We start from the raw sequence: 20,677 nt of genomic DNA, 5'->3' as shown, positions 1-20,677 counted from the left end.
TTTCACACTCTTTCATATTCTGTAATATAACGCTTTTTGGGTTCACCAGGAAGAAAGCAGAGGAAGGTAAAAGCCAATCTAAAAATGTGTAAACAATGCAGTTTTGTCTGAATCATTGCTCCAACTCCTCATGCTTCAGTTTTGCAAGCACGGAAATCTGGGCGTACATCCAGCTGGGAATTTCACAGATGACTCCTCGCTCTAAAAGGGGTTTGCACAAAAACCCCAAATCCAAGTGCTCCCAACTTTGCATTCTCCAGTGTAGGTGCACATCTACTAGAAGTACTGAAGTCTGTTTGGAATTAAAACTCTGATCTCCATATTTGCATGACTAGTGGTCTGCAAATGAAAACTTGGTCTTGAGTTGGATTTAACCAGTGTTAGGTATAAAAGAGTTAAATCTTCAGCTACTGTTAACTAGAATAAAACCACTGAGGATCAAAGACCTTCCACAGTGATGCCCATGTGACTCGGCAGAGCAACACTTTCTGACTCAGTGAGAAACTAGTCTAATACTTCCCATCTTCCTGCAGGTTCTCCTAATCCACACAGTTCCCATTTTAACCAAGCCGTGTCCTTTTGTGGATTTTTAATTTGGAAACTTTGCATTCCAAAACATAGACTGCCTTCAGCTGAACAAACACTATTTTTTTAGTGTGAGATCGTAGTTAAACTAGATGTAGTGAGAAAAGTATTACTGACTTTGCCCGTGGATGTTGAAGTGAGTGATAGGTTTGCATCTGAGGGAGAATTTTTCTGGATGGATAATTGTCAGGTGTGGAAGTAAAGGTCAGAACGGGCTGTCTGTGCTTCCACCCAGCCGTGTGCTTCGGGCAGGCTTTGGGCCGTGGGTGTTGGGAGGAGGCTGGTTGTGTGCCAGAGCTGTTTGTGCACCAAGCACTGCGTGACCACAAAACCTTGAGGCCCTGCAGAAATAGTCTGGTGACATCACTGCAGAGTGACAGGAGTTTGTTCCTTTGTCAGTGCTTACGTGATGGGTTGCTCTGACTTTTTGCAAGGAGCCTGAACCTCCACTTTCAATGTGCAAAGAATAACTTGGGCCAGGGCTAAAGTAGCAGTAAATTAGAGGAGTGTGAGTTTGCAATCATTCCCTCTGATCATCTCTGCCATGGGAGTCTAGTCAAAGATTCCCAAATTGTGGTGTGGTGTGGTTTGGTTTAGTTTGGTTTCTTAATGATGAATGACTTCATCATCTGTGAATGAATCGAGTCAAATGTAGGACAAATAGTGAGACACATGAATGACTCTTATGACATTTGCAGTGTCTCAATGGTTGCTGGTTTATTTAGGTGGTTTCTAAGTCTCTTTGGAAAGACTGAGAATGACTAAAAGAAGGGGGAACCACTTCAGAAGTACGGGAGTCCACGGTGAAGGTATTGTGACAGTTAAACCTCCCTGGGTTTAAATATTTGTCATTATGAGCAACGCAGCATCGGTTATTTTGTAAGATCTCAGTTCCAGGAGACCCTGTAGCCACAAGGCCAGAGGAAGCTGGATGATGTATCAGACACTGCATTCCCTTTATGGCCAAATACCTCCTGGTGCTCCTGCTGGGTCTTCATCAACCACTTCTGGGCTTTCAGTTCTTATCAGCAGGCATCAGGACTGTTCTTCTAAAGTATCTGTGAAGGTCCTGACTTTGAAAGATGCCAGCCCTCAGATGCTCTGTGTGGTTCTGGTGCATCCACAGTGCCTTTGGCCACAGCTTTCCAGGGAAGGGGCACTGCTGGAGGCACACAGGGCACTGCTGTCCCTGTGCTGTAATCACAGGTCTGCCAAAGCCACTTAAAAATAGGGGCTAACATTTCTGTAGGTAAATGGTCACCAACGTAGGAACCTGTCCTTAGGACTTGGAGAAGTGCCCCAGTTTGAGCCACTGGAGATGAAGTCATTATAATTTTGTACAAATTGATGTTTGCGAGGGCTGGAAATACTCTGCACACACTGGCCACTCCAGGCATTGGCAGGACCAGGGAGAAACTGGCTTGACTTAAACAAGAGCAGAGGCAAACTGGGGGGGAACCTCTAGCAGCTGTGGTTTTTTAATTACATTTTGTTTTGTGGGTCTTTTTTCCTCAAAATTACATTACATTTTCTCTTGTCTGGTTTCTTCTGCACACATGTTCATTTGCTTTGAGTGGGGTGCTGTGTTCTTCCTCAGAAAGCAACCCAAGATTCCAGCATCAAAGATTCCATCAGGTAGACCCTAGGGTGAGATTTTCAGCTAGGTAGGCTGGGTTACAGGAGAGCTCTCCTGAAGTCATCCTGCAGCTTCTTACCTTCTACTGTAACTTCTACTGTGTTTTCAGATATGTGTCCTTTTTAAAAAAATGCCATTGATTTTTATACAAATTTGTCTCCAGGACAAATTTTACAGGCTATTATTAAAATTAAACATACACCAAACTGGTACTGTATCTCTTTTAGAAGTTAATATCCCTGGACCTTTGTTTTATACTTGATTACATTTCATAGTTCTTCTTATCTTCAAAACTAGTGCAAATTTTTGATCAAGATTAAGACTTTCCAGCAATTCAGATGGTTCTGATAATGGTCTTGCTTTAGATGTAGCGTTAAGTGCTCATCCAGCTGTTTCTGCCGTGAAGAAAAACGTCTCTGCTTTTCAGAAACTGCTGAGCATGAGCGTCTCTGCAGAAAGGCTGAGAGGAACCTGTGCCCTGAGTGACATTCCAGTGCAGCCCTCGGGGAGCCTGTGCAGATAATCTAGCCCTTAATCAGGGTTAGACTGTAGTATTTACTAGCAGTTCACAGATTGTGGTCAGTAGAACAAGGCACTCATTTCCTCCCGGGTAGGCAGCAGTGATGCACACGCTGGGTTATTCCAGGAAGCGCGTGGTGCCGCACACAGACATCGAGCTGGGGCAGCTCAGCCTGGCAGCATCACAGGCTGTGGAGCGACAGTGGTTAGCACAGGGCAGCCTCTCCCTGGCCCCTGCACCAAAAGCTGACTCTCATGGTGCCACACAGACCAAAACCTCTCAAGGGTTTCTCTTTTCAGGACGTCCGCGGCGTTGAGCCGCCGGGCAGATGCTCTGGTTATCTGGGGAGTCCCTGTCTGTGGCACACAGACAAAAATGCTCTGGCAGACAAATCAGCGAGGAAATTAATTTTCTTGTCTTCAGCAAACAGTGCTCACCATCAGCCTGGACAGATCGAATTTGTTATGATAGCAAAACAAGTTCTATGGAAACCATTGTGAGCCCCGAGTGAGGCTGCCCAGGAGAGTTGGGGAAAGCCGCTTTTGTTTGTTGTGCTTGGCATCGTTTTGCTTTGGATGAAGATGCTTTAATTTTGTGGGGAGACCCAAGAGAGCATTCCTGTTTTTCCATACCAGAAAGCCTTCCAAGCTGGCATAAACGTCCCCTCTTTCCAGCTGCTCCTTTCCAAACACACTGTGCCTCCTAAAGATAGTCTTTACAGTGGCTGGGGCTGGTGGAAAACATGAAGCCTGCATGGATTAGCAGAGGAATTCATTTGGGCTGACGAATTGGGTTTCCCTCTATAAACAGCACTAGTGTTTTCATCTTCTGGACAGCACAGCAAACTTCACGTCCTCCTGCTCCTCACCCCGTCCCTCCCGTGCTGTGCAATGCCTGCTCCCAGCCGTGGGGAAAGGCACAGCAAGGCCTGCTCAGGGGGGATGGAAAACGTGTCCAACGAGGTGTTTTCAGCTATCTCCCCTCTCAGACAGGTTTTTTTTTCCAACCCTTAAAAGAGGTGGTAGAATTATTTTGTTGGTTTTTTCCAGTTTATTTTTCTTTCCAGGTAAAAGGGAAATTAAAGTAGTCCCTTCTCCACTGGTTTAGTGACATTACAAGCAGCCCACACTATGTATTCTCTTTTGTACTTTAACTTCAGTACAATGCACTTATCATTCACAGGAGTTAGGGATTCTTTAAAGAGGATTTTCCCTGTCTTTTCCAATCCCAGGGCTTTGCACAGCCCTGCACAGCGTCACTGCCTCCTGGGCCCATCCTGCCCCTGCCAGGGAAGCACCCTCAGCACACCCCCAAACAGCTCTGCTGCTCTAAATACACTTTGGTATCCCTTATAACTTGTTTCAAAGCTTACTTGGTAAATATAATCATCAAGGGTTATTAATCACCCAGTATTGTTTCCATCACTGCTTAGGAGGGGAAGGACATGTCAAGGCCAGTTACTTGATCAGGGTGGATTTAGTGGTGTTTTGTATTTACCTGACTGTTCAGAAATGGATTTTATCCATGTCACTGAGTAACTGAGCATGGAATTAGAGTTGTTCTGGATAAAAATGGGGGATTTGGGATTCAGCTGTAAAAGTGAAGAATTATTTAAATGATAAAGCCTTGTCCCTTAACTAATCACCATGTTTTCACATATATAACCCACACCCCATTGAAAGTTTGTTCCTTGGAAATAAATCTCAGCAAGCCCCCACCTCCTCATAACACTGCAGTCTGTCCTGCCCTTTCAAGGCAGTCTGGTCCAGCCATTCCCCACCTCTAGCAGGGATGTCTGCTCTGGGATAGAGGGAGAGAAGAGGGGATTATTGTGGCTGAGAGAGAGAGCAGGCAACTAGAACCAGCATGGGAGGAGCATCCTGGAAGTGCAGGAGTAAAAGCATTAATTAACCCTCATTCATGTATAATCTGCCCTGTTGCTGAATCACAGTCTTTTTATAGATGACATCGATTATACTCATGACAATATGGAATTTAAAAAGAAAAATAACAAAAAACCAGAAAATCTGAAAGTGAATAGCAATGGAATTTTATTGATTGGTTTAACAAAAGTGTTCTCTCTGCCACATCATTTGATATAGATACCTGCTTGTGCAGTTCTTGATTTCCACACTCATCTGGTGTGATTGCAATAGAGTTAAGGATTCCTATTCTTATTAGAGTGATGAGGAAGCTGCCCAAGGGGAGCCCCAGGGTGCTCTCAGGGGATGAGATGCTGGCCAGGACATGGGCTTTCATGTCTAGTTGCTTTAGACAGGCTCACTGGCTGCCAGGGGTTTGCAGCTGGAGCATCAGGCACACTGAACCACACGAGGAAAACAAAACACAGCAGATTTCCAAAATACTAACAGCTGGATGCAGATGACATTTTTTAATCAAGAGGAAAAAAAAAAAAAGAGCCCAAAGCAAAGCAGTTGCTCTTGTGTTGCTCTCTGGCCCATTCTGATGCTGTCCCCACACAGCTCAGGGCCAGGCTGGGGCACAAGTCAGTGAAGAAGAAATGCAGCTGGGGGGTGTTTCTGGGGCACCTACCACAGATGATGAGAAGGGGAGAGTGCCCACTGGAGACAGTCACCCCCCTTGAGCCACAAAAATTGCCTGTCTTTGTGGCCAAAAGGTTGCAGCTCTATCTGTGCTTGTTGTCCTTCTGATCTCAGTCAGGGTGAGCAGTGACCAAACCCTCTCTGGAGACTCTGCTGGCTGTTGCTGTTGACAGTGGTGATTTCCAGCCCAAATATAGACTGCAGAATTATTTTCAGTGTTGATTAGTCATGTTGAGGGGTTGATTACAGTCATGTTGAGGGGACCCCGAGGAAAGCCCCGTGTGTGACCTGTGTGTGACACATCCAGGGAAGAGCACAGTCCCACCCCACCTCCTGTGCCACGGTCCCCAGAGGGAGGTTGGCTGCTGGCTGGGCCATGAGACATAACTGAGCTCTGCTTGGCAGGGCTCTCCCAGGGTCAGTGGTTGCTGTCAGCTCAAAATGGGGGCAGTTTCAGTTCTGTGATGCTCCTTCTGCCCTCTCCCAGCACCCAGTGTGGCATGAACTTGCTCTGAAGTTACCAAGGCTTAAACACCCATTTAAAAATTCAGCCATCAGACCTGTTCCCAAGTCATAGAGCAGAGATTATGGCAGTGCTGTGCAGGGTCACTCCTTGATGAGGATGATAGAGAAGTCACATCATGATGTTGCAGCATCAGTCCTCATGGCAATGCTTCAAGGAACATGCAAGCAGTCAGTATTACCTCCCCACCCATGAGTCAGCCCTTAATAGTACAAAAACCTTCCCATCTCTACTTGGCATCCCAAAGGACAACCCCCAGTTCTGATGGTAGGGCATCCTCTATTGGTGTTCCCCAAGATTTTTTCCGTTTCCTCTTTCAGGGACATGTTGGGTACAGATCCCAGGAGGTGACATGTGCTTGTCTCCTGGTGTATTGGATATTTTAAAAAGTGGCTAGATATCTAATCCACAGAGATTTAGTTGAGAGCTGGCTACCAAAGTACCTGCAGAAATCTGACAGAGGATATCCGGTGGCTCCATATGGTTTCACTACACTCTGTGTGTTAGTTGGGGTATTTTGTTCCTGTTGGCAGCCACTCTCCTTCCAGGACTGCTCAGAAGGAGTTATGGTGATCTTGGCCTTCAGCTTTGCTACTACTGTGTCTTCCAGCTGTCTGTGGCTAGTTCCCCAACTGCAGGACAAACAGTATTCCCATTCAGTCCATGTTCCTGGCCGCAGGGACGGCCTGCCAACTGCTGCTGAATGTGTGCTCTAGTCAGATGAGATCATATCAAACGTAAGCAAGTTTTGTCTTTATTTTAGGCAAGAGGGTGTTTTATCACGCTGTGGTTCCAAAGCCTTCATTGTTAGGCTGGAATTCACCCAGGAAGTGTAGCAATGGATGGTTAAATGCAAAGTAATAGGTTCAATATGAGCCACAAGTACAGAGCTTGTGAGCTGGCTGTGCAAACTCGTGTGGAGAGGAGAACGTTGTCATACAGCTGGTGAGAACTTGGGAGTGATTTGGATAGTCTTGCCAGGTACTCACAGCATCTCGCACTGTGCCCCTGAGACACTGCCATGAGCACAGGATTTTACCTCCTGCCTGGGCTGTGTGGGGATACACGCAGCCCTCAGACCTCACAGCTGGAAAATTTGGGATGGCTCATCATTAAATCCTGGGAAGGATTCCCTGGGGGAGTCTCTTTGGGTGGTTGTTCCTACATCTTGATCTGGAATTGGGATGGGAGATCTGGAAGTAATCGAGGGCTGATTTCTGAACAAATGTAGGTTTTTGCTGTTGTGGTGAGGTTGGAAATTGCCCAACCTCGATAGCACCAGCTGCACTTCAGCTGAAGGGGAGTTACCCCACAGCTACTGGACATCAAGGGCCTCAGTTCTAGGTCTGGTAATTGATATCTCCTTTTCTTTTCTTTTCTTTTCTTTTCTTTTCTTTTCTTTTCTTTTCTTTTCTTTTCTTTTCTTTTCTTTTCTTTTCTTTTCTTTTCTTTTCTTTTCTTTTCTCAAGAATGAAAGTCTTCTTGTTCATGCCATTGATGCAGATTGAAAGTTTGAAGTCTTTGGATGATGCATATACATTTTTCTTGTTCTCTCAAGCTACTTACTGTCAGATGTTCCTGGCCTTCTTGAGGTGAGATGCAAAGCCAGTTGCAGTAACTGCTCCCCATAGTCTTTTGCACTCCTTTTTCTAGTTATAGGGGTCTCTTATAATTAACTCTGTCTCGTGGTCTCTGATTTATACATATACTCCATAGTATTATATAACATTTTTATTATTAAATTATTTTATGTTAGAAGCCCCAGCACAGATGAGAACTCCATTGTGGCAGATTCTGTGTTGACTTTAAAGGATAAAAAGCAGTTTCTCCCTCAAAGGACTTACAGTCAAAGTGCAAAATAAAAGCAAACAGATGGATGTGGGCAGACACACAGTATCTTGTATGTGGCACCTCCTTGACATTATTAGATGTGAATTGTAACACTCTGTCAATAACCACTTAAATATTTAATAGTCTGGATTCTTTCCAGCTGGCTTGCGAGCAGCAACTGTAGCCCCAAAGTTAAGTGCTGGATTCCCATTGCCAGGACCTGTGGAGGCAGTTCCTAACCCAGGGCTCCTCAAACAGCCCTCCCCATGTCATGTCTAAGGCAAAGGGGGGAAAGAATCTTGCCCCAAACACTCCTTTGCTGAAGGACATGGAGTCATGATAAAAAATAATCTCAGTGCAAAAGTGATATTGTGTGTTTCCCTGGCCAGTGTTGTGCCCTCTTGAAAATAAAGCACATAAGAAACCAATGCCTTCTGCACACTCTCTGGTGTGAAGTTGTTTGTTAAAGCAGAGTAATTGGAGGCAGAAGGATATTTGCATGCCTGGTCCAGAGGGGAGCTTAGTTTATTTGGCAGAATTGTTTGTAAGCCACTTGTGCATCTTCCCTGTTACCTTGGGCCAGGGATTTTCTGCCGGCTGTTTTCTCCTGGGAACTGGGCTCAAAATTCAGTTCAGACATGTTTGGAGGGAAACCTGGTTTGCTGGAGAGGCCCAGGTTCTGCAAGAATCCACAGGCCCTTCGGTGGGGATGCTTGCAGAGTAACACACAGCGGAAGATAAGATGCCAGAGAATTAGAGCCAGTGAGTAGTTTTGTGAATTAATAGACATAAGCACTAGTGCTCAAGGGAGCTGCCTAAAGGGAAGGGTAATATGGTTTGTTTTCCCTTAATTAAATATTTGTTAAATGGTTTGTTTCCTCTCAATTAAATATTTGTTCTGGCCGTTCTTTTGTGACAGAAATAAAAAAGCAGCAGCTTTGCCTATCCTGTGCATGTTCAGCTGATCCTGAACATGCTGTAACTGTTCTTCTGGTCCTACCCCCCAATTATTTCCTGTAAAAAAATAGCTTTCTCCCTTCCATTCTCTTTTTTCTCTCTGTTTTTGAATCATGTTGCTGAATGACTCATCCTGCCTCTCAGTAAATAGGTTAAGTCCAGGAGAATGATGAAACTGCAGAGTGACATGTGAATAAATAGTGCTATTGCTCATGTGTTCTCCCCGATGGCAGTTACTGTTTTAGAGGAGTTGTGGTGTCTAACACTAACTTCACCAGCTTTTAAACCATGAGGTGCAAGCTATTGGAGGGGAAAATTGTCACTAACCTCCTTTGGTTTTGCTGATTTTAATGTAAAAGAAATATATCTTCCTACCAAATGGCACTGCTTATCTCAGCAGTTCTGTAGCAAATTCATAAGGCCCAAACCACACACAAAAAAACCAGATGCAAGCAGAGTTCACCCTTGTGCTTTGCAGCAACATCATCAGCTGCCACAGAGTTAAATCAAGAGTTAGGAGTGACAAAATGAGCACTCTTGCCTTGTGTTTCTTAAGCTTCAGTCCATCAACCTAATATTTCTGTATTGCTTTAGCCAACTATTGTGGTCTATAAAATGAACTCCATCCCCTTCTGGTATAAGTTTTTGTGTATTTATTTATCATGCGCTCGTTCTACTCGGAATATTTTACTTGGTCTCGTTGCATGTAAACTAAAACTAAATACAAACTTCATCTTTTCTCAGTAACTCGCTAGCTATCAACTAGAGAGCCAACTCCATGACTCAAACACGTGTCCCTTCCCTTGCAATTGCAGCCAAAACTCTCTGGCATCGGAGAGCTGCAGAATGAAAGTCATATCTAAATATATGTGAGCAGAAAGAAAGTCAGTTAAAAAAAGACTTTGTTATGGAAAGCTACTACAAACCAAATCCACGGTGGCCTGGAGTTCCTCATCACACCCAGGCTGAGCTAGTTTTCCACTTTCAAGGTACTCTTCCCAAAGCAGCTGCTGACACTCATAAGAGGAACTGCACAAAGCCAACTCAGCTTGTTGCAGTCCCTTTATGCCTCCTGTGTAGTGACTAAACAGACCTAAAGGGTTTATCTGATAAATAAACAGGATCTTTATCATCGTCTTAGCAAACAATAACACAAGAGCTTTTGTTCCATATTCATATAGCTCCCAGAAGGGATATTCAGAGCCAGTCCCTTGTCAGGTAACCCAGGAAGGAGATGGGCAGCACCTGGCACCAGATGCCACCCTGAACACCATCCCTTGGGTTTGGTTTCAGTATCTGCAGTGCTTGGACTGGGCACAAAAAGGGTTTGGAGAGGGAGATTTAAAGAAACACCCCAGTTTGATGTGATGCTTCTTCCCATTCTACTCTAAGTACCTGAGATGCAACCCCTCTAAATGAAGGTCAGGAGTCTGACTCTGCAGATGGGCTCCAAGGGCTGCCCACAGGGATGTGCTGAAGGCTGATGGGGCAGGAGGGAAAGGGCATGAAATTGTTCCTGAAGGTGCCCTTTCCAGATTCTCAGCCGATGCTGGTTCTCCCTCCAGCTGATGCATAGGCAGAGGTTGCACCTTAGGATCTTCTGATAAAAAAAATGATGCCTAAATACTGAAATCCATCAAGCAAACAGCAAAAAATTGCTTTTTGTCTTGCTGTTCCAGTCAACAACCTGGAATTAGAAAGCTCATGTGTGCGTGTGTGTCCTGCAAACATCACATAAGCCCAGTTTCCTGATTCGTGGAAAAGTTGCCTCGAAAACTCATTGATTTCCAGTAGATTCAGACAGGGATCAAGTGGATTAAATAACCAAAAGCACCACAAATGGCACCTATCAGCCTTAGTATTCCTACATTCAGCTCACTTTAGGGCAACCTTTGGCACGTGTTTCTGCAGAAGAACGTGTCATTTTTGAGCAATATCATTCTCCTGTATATTGTTTGCACTCATATTTCAGCCGTCTTACTACGGGGTCTCAATAAACTGGTCTTCCAGGGAATTACCCAACCAGTTAACACCCAATCCTTTTCTTAACTGATTAACTGTGAAAGTCCTCTGGCCATGGAAGTGCAATGATTGTTTACTAATCACTTGCAGGTTTGGGTGCAACTTATTACTGATTTACAAGGTTGTAACCATTCGTGTAACAAGCTGAAGTGAAGCATGGCAGTGTAGTTGAGGCACCCAGCAGGTCTGGGCATGGCAGGAGAGCAGGCAGAGCTGCACAGGCTGCACCTCATGTCCACTGCTGCAAGCTGCTCTGTTTTCCTTCCCTCGTAACGGGTCACTTTGCTTTGTGTCACCGAGGAGAATTTGGCTGGAGAGGGAACTTCCGTCTGAGGGTAATGCACGAATAAGCAAAAACAAAGGGTTGTTTGTCTAAAAAGAAATTATTAAGGCTACCAGCTGTGTGGGGATACCAGTCCAAGCCTTCAGCAGTCAGTAGCAGCTTCTCACCAGTGGTACCCCAGTGTCTTGTAGGTCAAGGCATCCCCAGGCTGAGGATGCTCTGTAGCCTCCTCACTTTAGGTGCTGTACAGCAAAGTCAGAACTGGTCACTGTCTTCAAAGTGCTCTCTGCCACCTTTGTTCATTTAACTTCCTAATGGAAATACTTAGGGCCTGATTTTTAGAGGTGTTTAGCACTCCAGTGTTCACTGACATTTATAGATTTAAACGTTTTAGATTAGTAAATTAAACCGTTGTCTGTTGGGATTTTCAGAGTGCCTGAGTGAGCTCAGCACCTCATGACTGTGGTACTTTGAGATCTAAAGGATCTAAGGACTTGAAAACATTCCTGTAGGGACTCTTGAAAATGACTGCTCTCTACTACATCCACACACAGTACAGTGGATATACTACAGAGTATAGGTCATTCTGTGCAGGTCAGCGTCACGTCAGGCTGGTTTCTGTTAGCTAAGCATGGATTATTTAAATTCCATGAGTGTGACCTTCACAGACTTTCTGCATTTTTCAGAACAAGACAGATCTTTAATAAATTTGGTCCTTCAGGGGTGCTTTGGACCCGGCCAGAGCCATATGGCAGGATGATCACAGAACAGAGGTTCGAGCTCTGGAGTCCCACTGACCACTTTTTCCTGACATTTTTAAGGCAGTTGTTTTGTAGTGGCTGTTGATTTTTTTTCTGGAAGTACTCTGGCAATAATGAAAGTACTGAGAAAATCCTTAACATTTCTGAGATTTGTGTTTCAAGTACTTCCTCTGTGATGATTTTGATCTCTAGTGCGTTTAGGGCATTGAATTTTTTTTTTTTTAGCAGAAATGCTATCTTTATTTTCTGCTCTTTTCTTACAGGCACACCCAGCTTCCTGTTAAGCATTTTGGGTAGGATGGTACCATAGGTACTGGTCATTTTATTTTTGTGCCTCACTCTGGGACTGTACTGAGATATAGGGGAAGGATATTTAAATGTCCTGAGTGAAATCCAGATCCTGTGAATCCTGAGGTGTTTAGATATGGATATCAGTTGGGACAGCCTTTAGCCTAAAATATGCATTTTTATTTAGATTCTGTTTTTCATCAGATATCTGGGTTATGTTGTTAAATTCACAGAATAATGTCGAGGGGGTTTGAGTCTATTGAAACTGCTGTAGCAAATATGGATCCTGGGACTTGAATTGCCACTTAGTTTGAGATCAGTAACTTCCAAGAGTTTGCTTAATTCATGGAGATGACCTGATTGCTGTTGGGCTGGATAGTGTGGAAGAAGTTTATACACAGACTCCATAGATTACAAGCAGGACAGGGAAGAAAAGTTGCAGGGTGTATCTGTTGGCATTATTTCAGTAAGGAGTAAACCCTTTTCTTGATGTATAATTAAATAAAGCTTTATGGCCAAGAACATCTTAGCAGTTACATGTCCCAAATTTCCAGGAAAAAAAGCCTTTTTATTGCTGTTAATTTATAAAACAACCCCACACCCCCAGTATTTTTTCCCCAGCACAGTTTTTTGGGTTTGGGCTCCTTGTGCCTTATCCACCAAAGTTAGTATTTACTAGTCAATGAGTTGCTGTGCTCACATGTGCAAAAGCTGATTTTCCAGGATGCAGAGTATAAAATAGGCTGTGTACTGAGTGGTAGGTTCCAGTCTATGATACGTGGCTGCACAATCCTTGGGAGCCAAGTAAAATATTTCTTTTCTATATATAGTCACCTGAAATCCAGCAGCAGAGACGCTTCTGAATCTTGCACTCAAAACTTAGTTTTTAAGAAGCAGTTTTTCCTCCTTAAAATTGCGATTCTTTTTTTAATTTCCACGTGGTTTTGCAGAAGTGCCAAATGCTTTCACGGTGATTTCAAACGAAATTTAAAGAGATGAGACAGGAAAAAATGAAGCAGAATATCTTTTTTTTGTGAGGAAAAAAAAAATCACTTTATTTGTGTTTGAAGCAAAGACTGTAACTTTCATGATTTCTTTGCGCATCTTTCCTGTTCTGTAAAATTAAGGCAAAGTCTAATTGACACAGCCACTGTGGTTAGATCTCTTAATTAAAAGGGACAGACTTTTGATCTGGCATAAATGTATTGTATCTTACTTGGGCCACTGAGGTGAATAACAGACCTGACTTTTGCAAAAGGCAGTGACTAGTCTTTGACCTGACGTACCAGTCGCAGGGACCTCCTGTGCCTCTGAAGTCTCAGATCAAATTATCAGCATTTCACGTGTTTTGTCATCAATTTAGGAGTTGTAATTTTTGGCATATTCATTTTTAGATAATACCAGTCGAGAAAAGAGGGGGAAAAAAGTAAAATCCAGTGCTGGATCTGAGCAAACAGAAAGGTCAGCGGTTCAGTTCTGCCTTATGTATTGTATGTGCTGAAATGTCCTTTTAATAAAATAAACCACAAAATGAAAGGGTAGCTGAAAGCTGTAACATTTGACCGTGCAACATAGGTCAAAAGTTACCTTTTTTTCTCAAAAATGGTTTTGCAAATCTTTTTCAGAGCTGATAGATACACACCTTAGCTGGATACAAAACATTATATGAAAAAGAATGACTGTGATCTTTGATCCAAGCAATCAAAAAGAAAGGTAATTGGTATTTTTCTGCCTTTTCTCCAGCTGTGTGTTTCTCTTAACCTTTATTTATTTATTTTTTTTTCAATTAAAAAGTCATGCCCTTTTTTATTTGGCTTAAAGGGTTTAAAATCTTATTTAATTTATTTTTTTTCATTCTTTTTCTTCCCCACTTGTGAACCACAGAGCTGTCCTGAAGTAGCTGGGGCCTGGTGGGCAGGGAAGGAGAGATGGGGCTGTGCATGCTGGGCTAGAGCATCCTGTCCTTCCCAGGCAGCAGCTGGACCCACAGTAGGACTGTGGTTTGCCTGGTCACGTTTTGGGGGCACACTACAAATCCAGGGTTCAGCTTTCCTCCCCAGCCCCTGTTATTCCATTAGTTCCTCCCCACGTGCCTTGTGTTTGCTTTGCATGTCAAAACACTTCTTGGATGGGTCAGTGGAGCAGACATGGACTATTGCAGGAATATTGCAGGATCCCTGCCCGTTGCAGGGAGGAGCCCAGTGGGGCTGAGCTTTGCCCCCTCTGATGAGCTTGATCCCCAAAGTAAAGAGGTTACAGACACCCTACTGCACGTTCCTTCTGGTGCTTTTTTTCATTTTACATGAGAAAGAAGCAGCTGTAATTGTTGCAATACAATAAATGAGACAACTAAAGTGCCTTATAAAAACGATTAACATGTTATCAGGTGAAAGTGCTAACAAGAAAATTCAAGTTTTTACTTGTTTATATATTCAAAATATATTCCAAGTGCATCACTGCCATGGGTGTAGTACTGTGACAACATCAACTTCATTGGTGTTATTCCAGACAGATCCATGGGACAACACTGGTGGAGCTGTCACTTGGATGTGTGGCTGTGTGCACACAGGCAGAGGGGGGTGTGCACATATACAATCAACTGCATGTATAGAATCAATTAGATGTATAGAATCAGTTCCATGTACAGAATCAATTCCAGGGAGCCTGACTCCCTGCCAGCTGAACTGGGGGCTGTTTTCTGTCTCTGGACTACCCGGTGGAGCTCGGTATTTAATACAACCCACTGTCATCTTGCGAGTGAACACGCTCCAGATTTCTATCTGAGAGGATGTGAATTAGAGGCTTAAATGTCTTTGAGGCCTGGAGCCTGAGAGACTGACTCTGCCCCATCAAAGCTGAGCAATTAGGGAATCACAGACATCCTCCCATGATTCCAGCAGCCTCTGCAGTGTCTGATGGGGTCTCCAAGCACCAGGGCCGTTGTTGTGCTCGTACAACAGTAGTGTAACAGAGGATATGCTGAAGGGATTCAGGGCCAACCTTGGTCTGCATGGCTGATGTCAACTGTAATTTCAATATCCTTTTTTATGATTTAATCTTTCGTTATCTTAACCTTGTGACCCCATTTAATCATTAAACATACCAATAGCTCCAGAGCAGCCACACTCCAGGCACCTTAAACAACAATATTTTATTTATTAATCACATCATCTCCATTTCCTCTCAGCTAGAAATGAGCAAATAATGAGAACTGATACTCGAGCTACATTTTAACCATGCTACTAAAAAAAGATAGATGGGAGCTCAGAAGAGCAAGTTCAGCACATGATCTCGGCTTCCTCTGAGGTTTAGATAGGTCTCAGTTTGCTGATTTTGTTCTGTTGAAACCCAAATCTATTGGATTATACCTGGATCTGGATCCATGTGCTCCCAAATCACAAAGATGTGTGATTTCACTAGGCTTGGTCTGGAGGTGACTCCAAGCTGGGAGAGATACTTGCCTTGGGATACATTCCTGTTACATTTATATATTCATTAGATTTAGGGACTCTGGCTGTAGATCAGGACTTTTAGTGCAGGGACAAGCACTGACTTACATCTTTCACTCAGAGCTCCCAGACTACTGTTGTCCAGCTTAAACTGCACCTGACACTCCCCTCTCCACTTGGGTTTAGGTGAAATTCAGGGTGACGACAGGACCTTCAGGCCAGGTGATCACAGGGAGCTCTTGTCATTCAGGTGTCTCCAAGAGAAATCCACCTTGCCACCTGTACGAGCTCGCAGGGAGCAATCTCAGTCCTGCAGCCACTCCGTGGGGTTCTTGTTTCATACTGTTCCCTGCAACCTTTTAGCTCTATTCAGAGTGCAGTCCCCCTATAACCTCAGCCCACAGAACCCACTGCTGACCTTCTGTTCAGCACACAGGAGGGAAAGTGAAGTTTGCAGGCTGAGTCAGCATTTGCCCACACCGTCCAGTCAGGGAAACAGAACCAAATCTGGACCCCTCAAAAGCCTGTACGTTTAGTAAACTCAATTATCTGTTCATGTTTCTCTTGTATTTAACCCTTCCTAGATATGATTGTTGGCTCTGATATTTCCATTATTGTATTAAATAAAAGGAAATTCATATATGGTATTTTCGGTACACTGGCTGCTCAAACAAACGTGTCAATAAATAAATCAGCCTCCAGCCTCAGCCCACTTGTTTTTAGAAAGGAAATGACCCTGTAAGAGTGGGTGCCCATTTCTTTTACCTCACTGCTATTTTTAGCTGAGGCTGTGAAAAATTTCCATTGAAGACCTGCTCCTCTCATTTCCTGGGTAGAGCAAACAGGAAGCTCTGACTGAGCTGGAGGAGGTTTTGGCCTCAAAGTGGACCAACCTCACCTCCCTCTGGTTGCTCACTTGCACTGCAGAGCAGCACCACACCAGATCCCCACAGATTTGCAAGGGCTTGATTTGCAAGAATTCACCCCAGGGGCTGGTAGAAGCCAGCAGGTGATGGTGGCAGGTAGAATGTTGGGCAGCAGGAGGACAGGAGTTCTGTCAGCAAGGTTTTTTTGTCCATGTCATCTCCAAAAGGCACCAATCTGGTTGAAATCAGGCACTTCCCAGCTGGAATTAGAAAGAACTAAACTGTTGGCTGTTGATGGTGGGATTTGTGAGCATGGAGAGATGGGAACTTTCTGCATTTAAGTTCTGGAGAGCACTTAAATTCTAGAGAGAGAATTGTTGTTCCAGGAGGTACCAAAGTGTGCTTTAGGCAAGTAAGAGAGAAAGTTAATGGAGAGATTGGTTGTTGTATATAACACATACTACTGGTCTGACTTTTTAAACAGAGAACAAAGTTCTTCAATGTCTTCTCTTGAGTTTTATTAACAAGCCTGTCCCAGCCTCTCACAGTATCCTGGTGGTGCATGGAAGTTGCTCATGCTACAGTCTACAGACAAACTGTAATAAAAATGTAGAGCAAAGAGAGTTTAGAGTGAGATTATCAATTAAAAAGGAAAAAGAAAAGCAAACAAGAACCACCCAAACACAAACTACACTTCCTCACCTGAATTGCAGTCTCTGTGTTTTCTTCACTGTTCACTGTATTTCCTCCAAACTTGGCCTTTTTTCTCCTCAAAATAATCTTATTTCAGCTTAGTGAATGTGTTAAAATGCTTAGAGACTTTGAGATTTTTCTTTTTTCCCTCGGGTAAGGGCAATGTCTGTGGCAGAGGGCAAGTGTTGTGTGCGTGGGATGTGGCAGGTACTGGCTTCCTGGTGCAGCCTCTCAGGTGTGTTTTATGGTACTTGAAGCTGAACACAGTGTAAACCCCCTCTCTCTATTCCTTTCCCCTTGCCTTCCAAAAATATGTAGTCTGGGTAAATAGGACTAAAAATTTTAGGCTTTAATAAAATTATGTTATGAATGGAGGGGATGTTTTCAGCTTGACAGCAAACTGCCCAAGGATTGCTTTTACTTTCCACTTGTCATGGGTTTGAAAGTGCTTTAACATTTCCTCCTCTCTCTTTTATTTCACAGTTAACGAAATTATCAGGAAGGAATTTTCTGGACTCCCTGCCAGAAGTCAGACATAGAAGAAGAGATTTGTGAGACAACTTTTACCGAATCCTTCCATAACTGACCTCTTAGGTCCTTCCAGTGCCCCTGCAACCTCCAGCTTCCTTTACAGTTCATCTCAATGCAAGGAACAATGTATTGGCATCAAGTGACAGCCTTGACTAAGCAACTTGCCACCTCTCTCTGTAAACACCGAGAAGGACACCCTTCCTTTCCTCCAAAGATTGTATTGTTCTCATGTAACAGAGCATCTGTCTGAGGAAACACTTCAAGCCTGCTGCAAAATATCTATGTATTGATCTATCTTAGTGCTGAGGGAGAAGCGATCTGTCACTCCTGAACCACACAAAGCAAGGGAGGTCGTGCATTAGAGCTTATTTGGGTGGGGTGGGAAATGGGGGAAGAAAGAGTAATATATTCCATTAAAGAATAACATGATTTGCAGGTCACTAGCAAGGACTTGCCCTCCAGGTCTCAAAGCCCTTCTGAGAAATTCTATTATTATAGGAAACTGAGGCAACCCAAGCTTACTCGGCCTTTATCCAACCTGGGATCAAAAGCCATTTTTTTCTGACTCTGAGCACTGTGATTGGTATTTCCAACAGTAAATGTCAGCTGAATCCAGGAGTTTTCTTCATTTTTCGTGTCAGACTGGATAGGCATTTGAAGGAGAGGGATTCTCACTGAGAACCAGTGAAGAAGAACAATTCAGCAGTTGCAACACCTGTCCCAAGGTAAAATAAAGGCAGATAAAATAGAGATTAATATCTAGGAGTCACAGTAAATCCAAAGATTTTATGACTGATACTTATCAATATTTAGGCAGTGTATGAACACAACTTAGATATTTTCTCTCTAACAAACTGTTGCTGTTTCTTTTCATGTAGAACCTGCTATTGGCCTGTAACTTGTCTCATTGTCTCATTTAGCAGCTGGAACATTTAATCACCCCAAGCTGCAGAGGAAAATAATTGCATCCTACAGAAACCATACATTCCATAAAAAATATACACTTACTTATATTCACCTTGTCTCTTTAGCTTTGCAAAGCTACCAGCAATCTCTGGAAAAGTTACATTTCCACGTGAGTTAGTATTTTGTTGTGTTTTGCTTCATGTGTTAGAATAGATTGTGCTGACACTGCTTATCACAATACCAGGTAACCGCTGCCACCTGCAGTTGTACATCTACAAGTCAGAACACTTTGGAGTGTCGGTGCCTCCACAGGGGGATAAAAGGACATCCTGAGTGGATAATCGATGTGCAGTAAAAAACAGCCATAATATTTTAGGAAATAGGTTTTATAAATGAGGAACGCTGATACCTTTAGGAGTGTGGAGCCTGCTCTCTATTCTAAAAAGCGCAGTGAAATTAATCCTGTTTTCGGTTGTTTCCCGGTAAACTTTGCTGAATACCAGCGTGTCCACGTGCTCACAGCAGGAATTACGTTATGGGAATGCAGCAGAGCAGCCCCAAAGTTGGTTCCCCAATGGCTCAAGACAGATCTTGCACAATCCCTGCAGAGTTTGTGCTCAGTCCAACCAAAATCTCTTCGTGACTATTGAGTTTGTATTTTCTACCACTAAAAGCTGGTGCTTAAACTCTGCAAGGTCTTGGGGTTTAGAGTGGGAGGCAGATTTGGACTCTCCAGAACACCTGACCTGGGTCTCAACAGGTCTGGATCTGAAACAGAAATCTGAATTTCACAAGAGCAGCTCTAAACTCTGGATTCAGCCTAGCCCAGCTCCAGAACCCAAGCAGAGCCCTGCACATCCCAACCTGGCATTAATAACACACCTTGGGGACTTGGCTTCTGTTTCCACTTGGTGAGATTCAAATCTTTTGTCCCAGAATGAGTCCCCCGTGTCCCATTTCAGCCACACCAAAAACTCCCTGGCTGCCTCAGTTCTGGTGCTCATGTTGTGAGCTCCACACGTTGCAGCAGCACGACGGGTGAGATGGCCCAGCCTCAGCCTGTACCTGCAGAGGTGAAAATGGCCTCTTTTTTTACTGCTGACTTTTATAGAACCAAAACTGAGGCCCAGACCAGCTGAAAGGACTCCAGCACAGGGGAATTACTGTTAAACAGCGCTCACAGAGTACTTTGACTGGCTCACATGCCTCAAATAAGCTATTTTGGATTGTTTTAAGACTGTCAGTGTGCCAGAATCTGACAGACGTAGTGGATTTTTAATGCAGTCTGATGGACATATTCTAAAGACCAAAAGTTCCCTGTCAGGAGTTCTTTGCTGCAGCTGAGTAAAAGAACAGACCAAATGTGTCTCCCAGTTTCACACTTGGAAGTATTAACATATCTTTCCCTGGTCCAACCTGTAAAGTATTTAAAATTTAAAAACAATTAAACAAGCAAATAAACCAAAAACCCACTCACAGAAAACCAGAAAATCCCAAAGAAGTGACAGAACCTTTTCCTTTGCTGGATTTTAAATAGAATCTCAAGAATATAAAGGTCTTTTAAGATCTGTAGGTGTGCTGATGCTGTCTATAAGTATATTTGGTGATTGTAGCAACTGCTCATCAATTTAGGAGTATAATTTTTTGCATATTTATTTTTACAGTAATATCAGTCAAGAAAAGAAGGGAAAAAAGGAAAATCTAGTGCTGGATATGAGCAAACAGGAAAGCCAAGGGTTAAGTTCTGCCTTACATATCGTAGATGCTGAAATGTCCTTTTAATACATCACAAAAGGAAAGAATAGCTGAAAGCTGCAACATTTGGCCATGCAAAATAGGTTGTGGACTCATAGCAAAGGCTTTTCAGTGGTCAGAGGGCCCCAGGCAGGCAAACCCCTGAGCCTTTGCAGTGCTCCATGAACTCCTGTTCAGGACACACCCAGGACACCTGGGCTCTGTAACCAAAATGTACATTTCCACTGTGCTTATATGTTCCTTCAGGCACTTTGTTTTTGAGGAGAGAGTGTTTGGAGTTTGTTTGTTTTTTTTTAAAATGTGCTACAGGTGCTTTTGTTGCTCTTGCATTAGCTATATTCCTTCCTCATTTTTAATGCATAGATATTAATCTGTTCATGTGTTTGTGCAGGTGCATATACATGTAGTTTATATAATATACCCACATAGACAGGGGCTATTTACAAGGGCCTGAAGTGACAGGGCAAGGGAGAATGGCTTCAAACTGACAGAGTAGTTTTAGGTTGGA

The 20,677-nt window shown here is 43.5% G+C and overlaps 1 protein-coding gene across 1 annotated transcript in view; it reads left to right on the top strand.

The window, feature by feature from the left end:
- Positions 1-20,677, top strand: part of NFATC2 (nuclear factor of activated T cells 2) — a 79,055-nt gene extending 58,378 nt beyond the window's left edge. The window contains exon 10 of the mRNA XM_039382590.1: positions 17,461-20,677. Coding sequence (XP_039238524.1) covers positions 17,461-17,516 — 56 coding nt within the window. The 3' untranslated portion in view covers positions 17,517-20,677. The remainder of the gene's footprint in view (positions 1-17,460) is intronic.

Source organism: Pipra filicauda, unplaced genomic scaffold, assembly GCF_003945595.2.
Source record: "Pipra filicauda isolate LSUMZ 115617 unplaced genomic scaffold, ASM394559v2 scaffold275_size1018216_pilon, whole genome shotgun sequence".
In the NCBI taxonomy this organism is placed as follows: domain Eukaryota; kingdom Metazoa; phylum Chordata; class Aves; order Passeriformes; family Pipridae; genus Pipra; species Pipra filicauda.
Note: the sequence above shows the minus strand (reverse complement) of the source record. Positions and strands in the feature narration are given on the sequence as shown.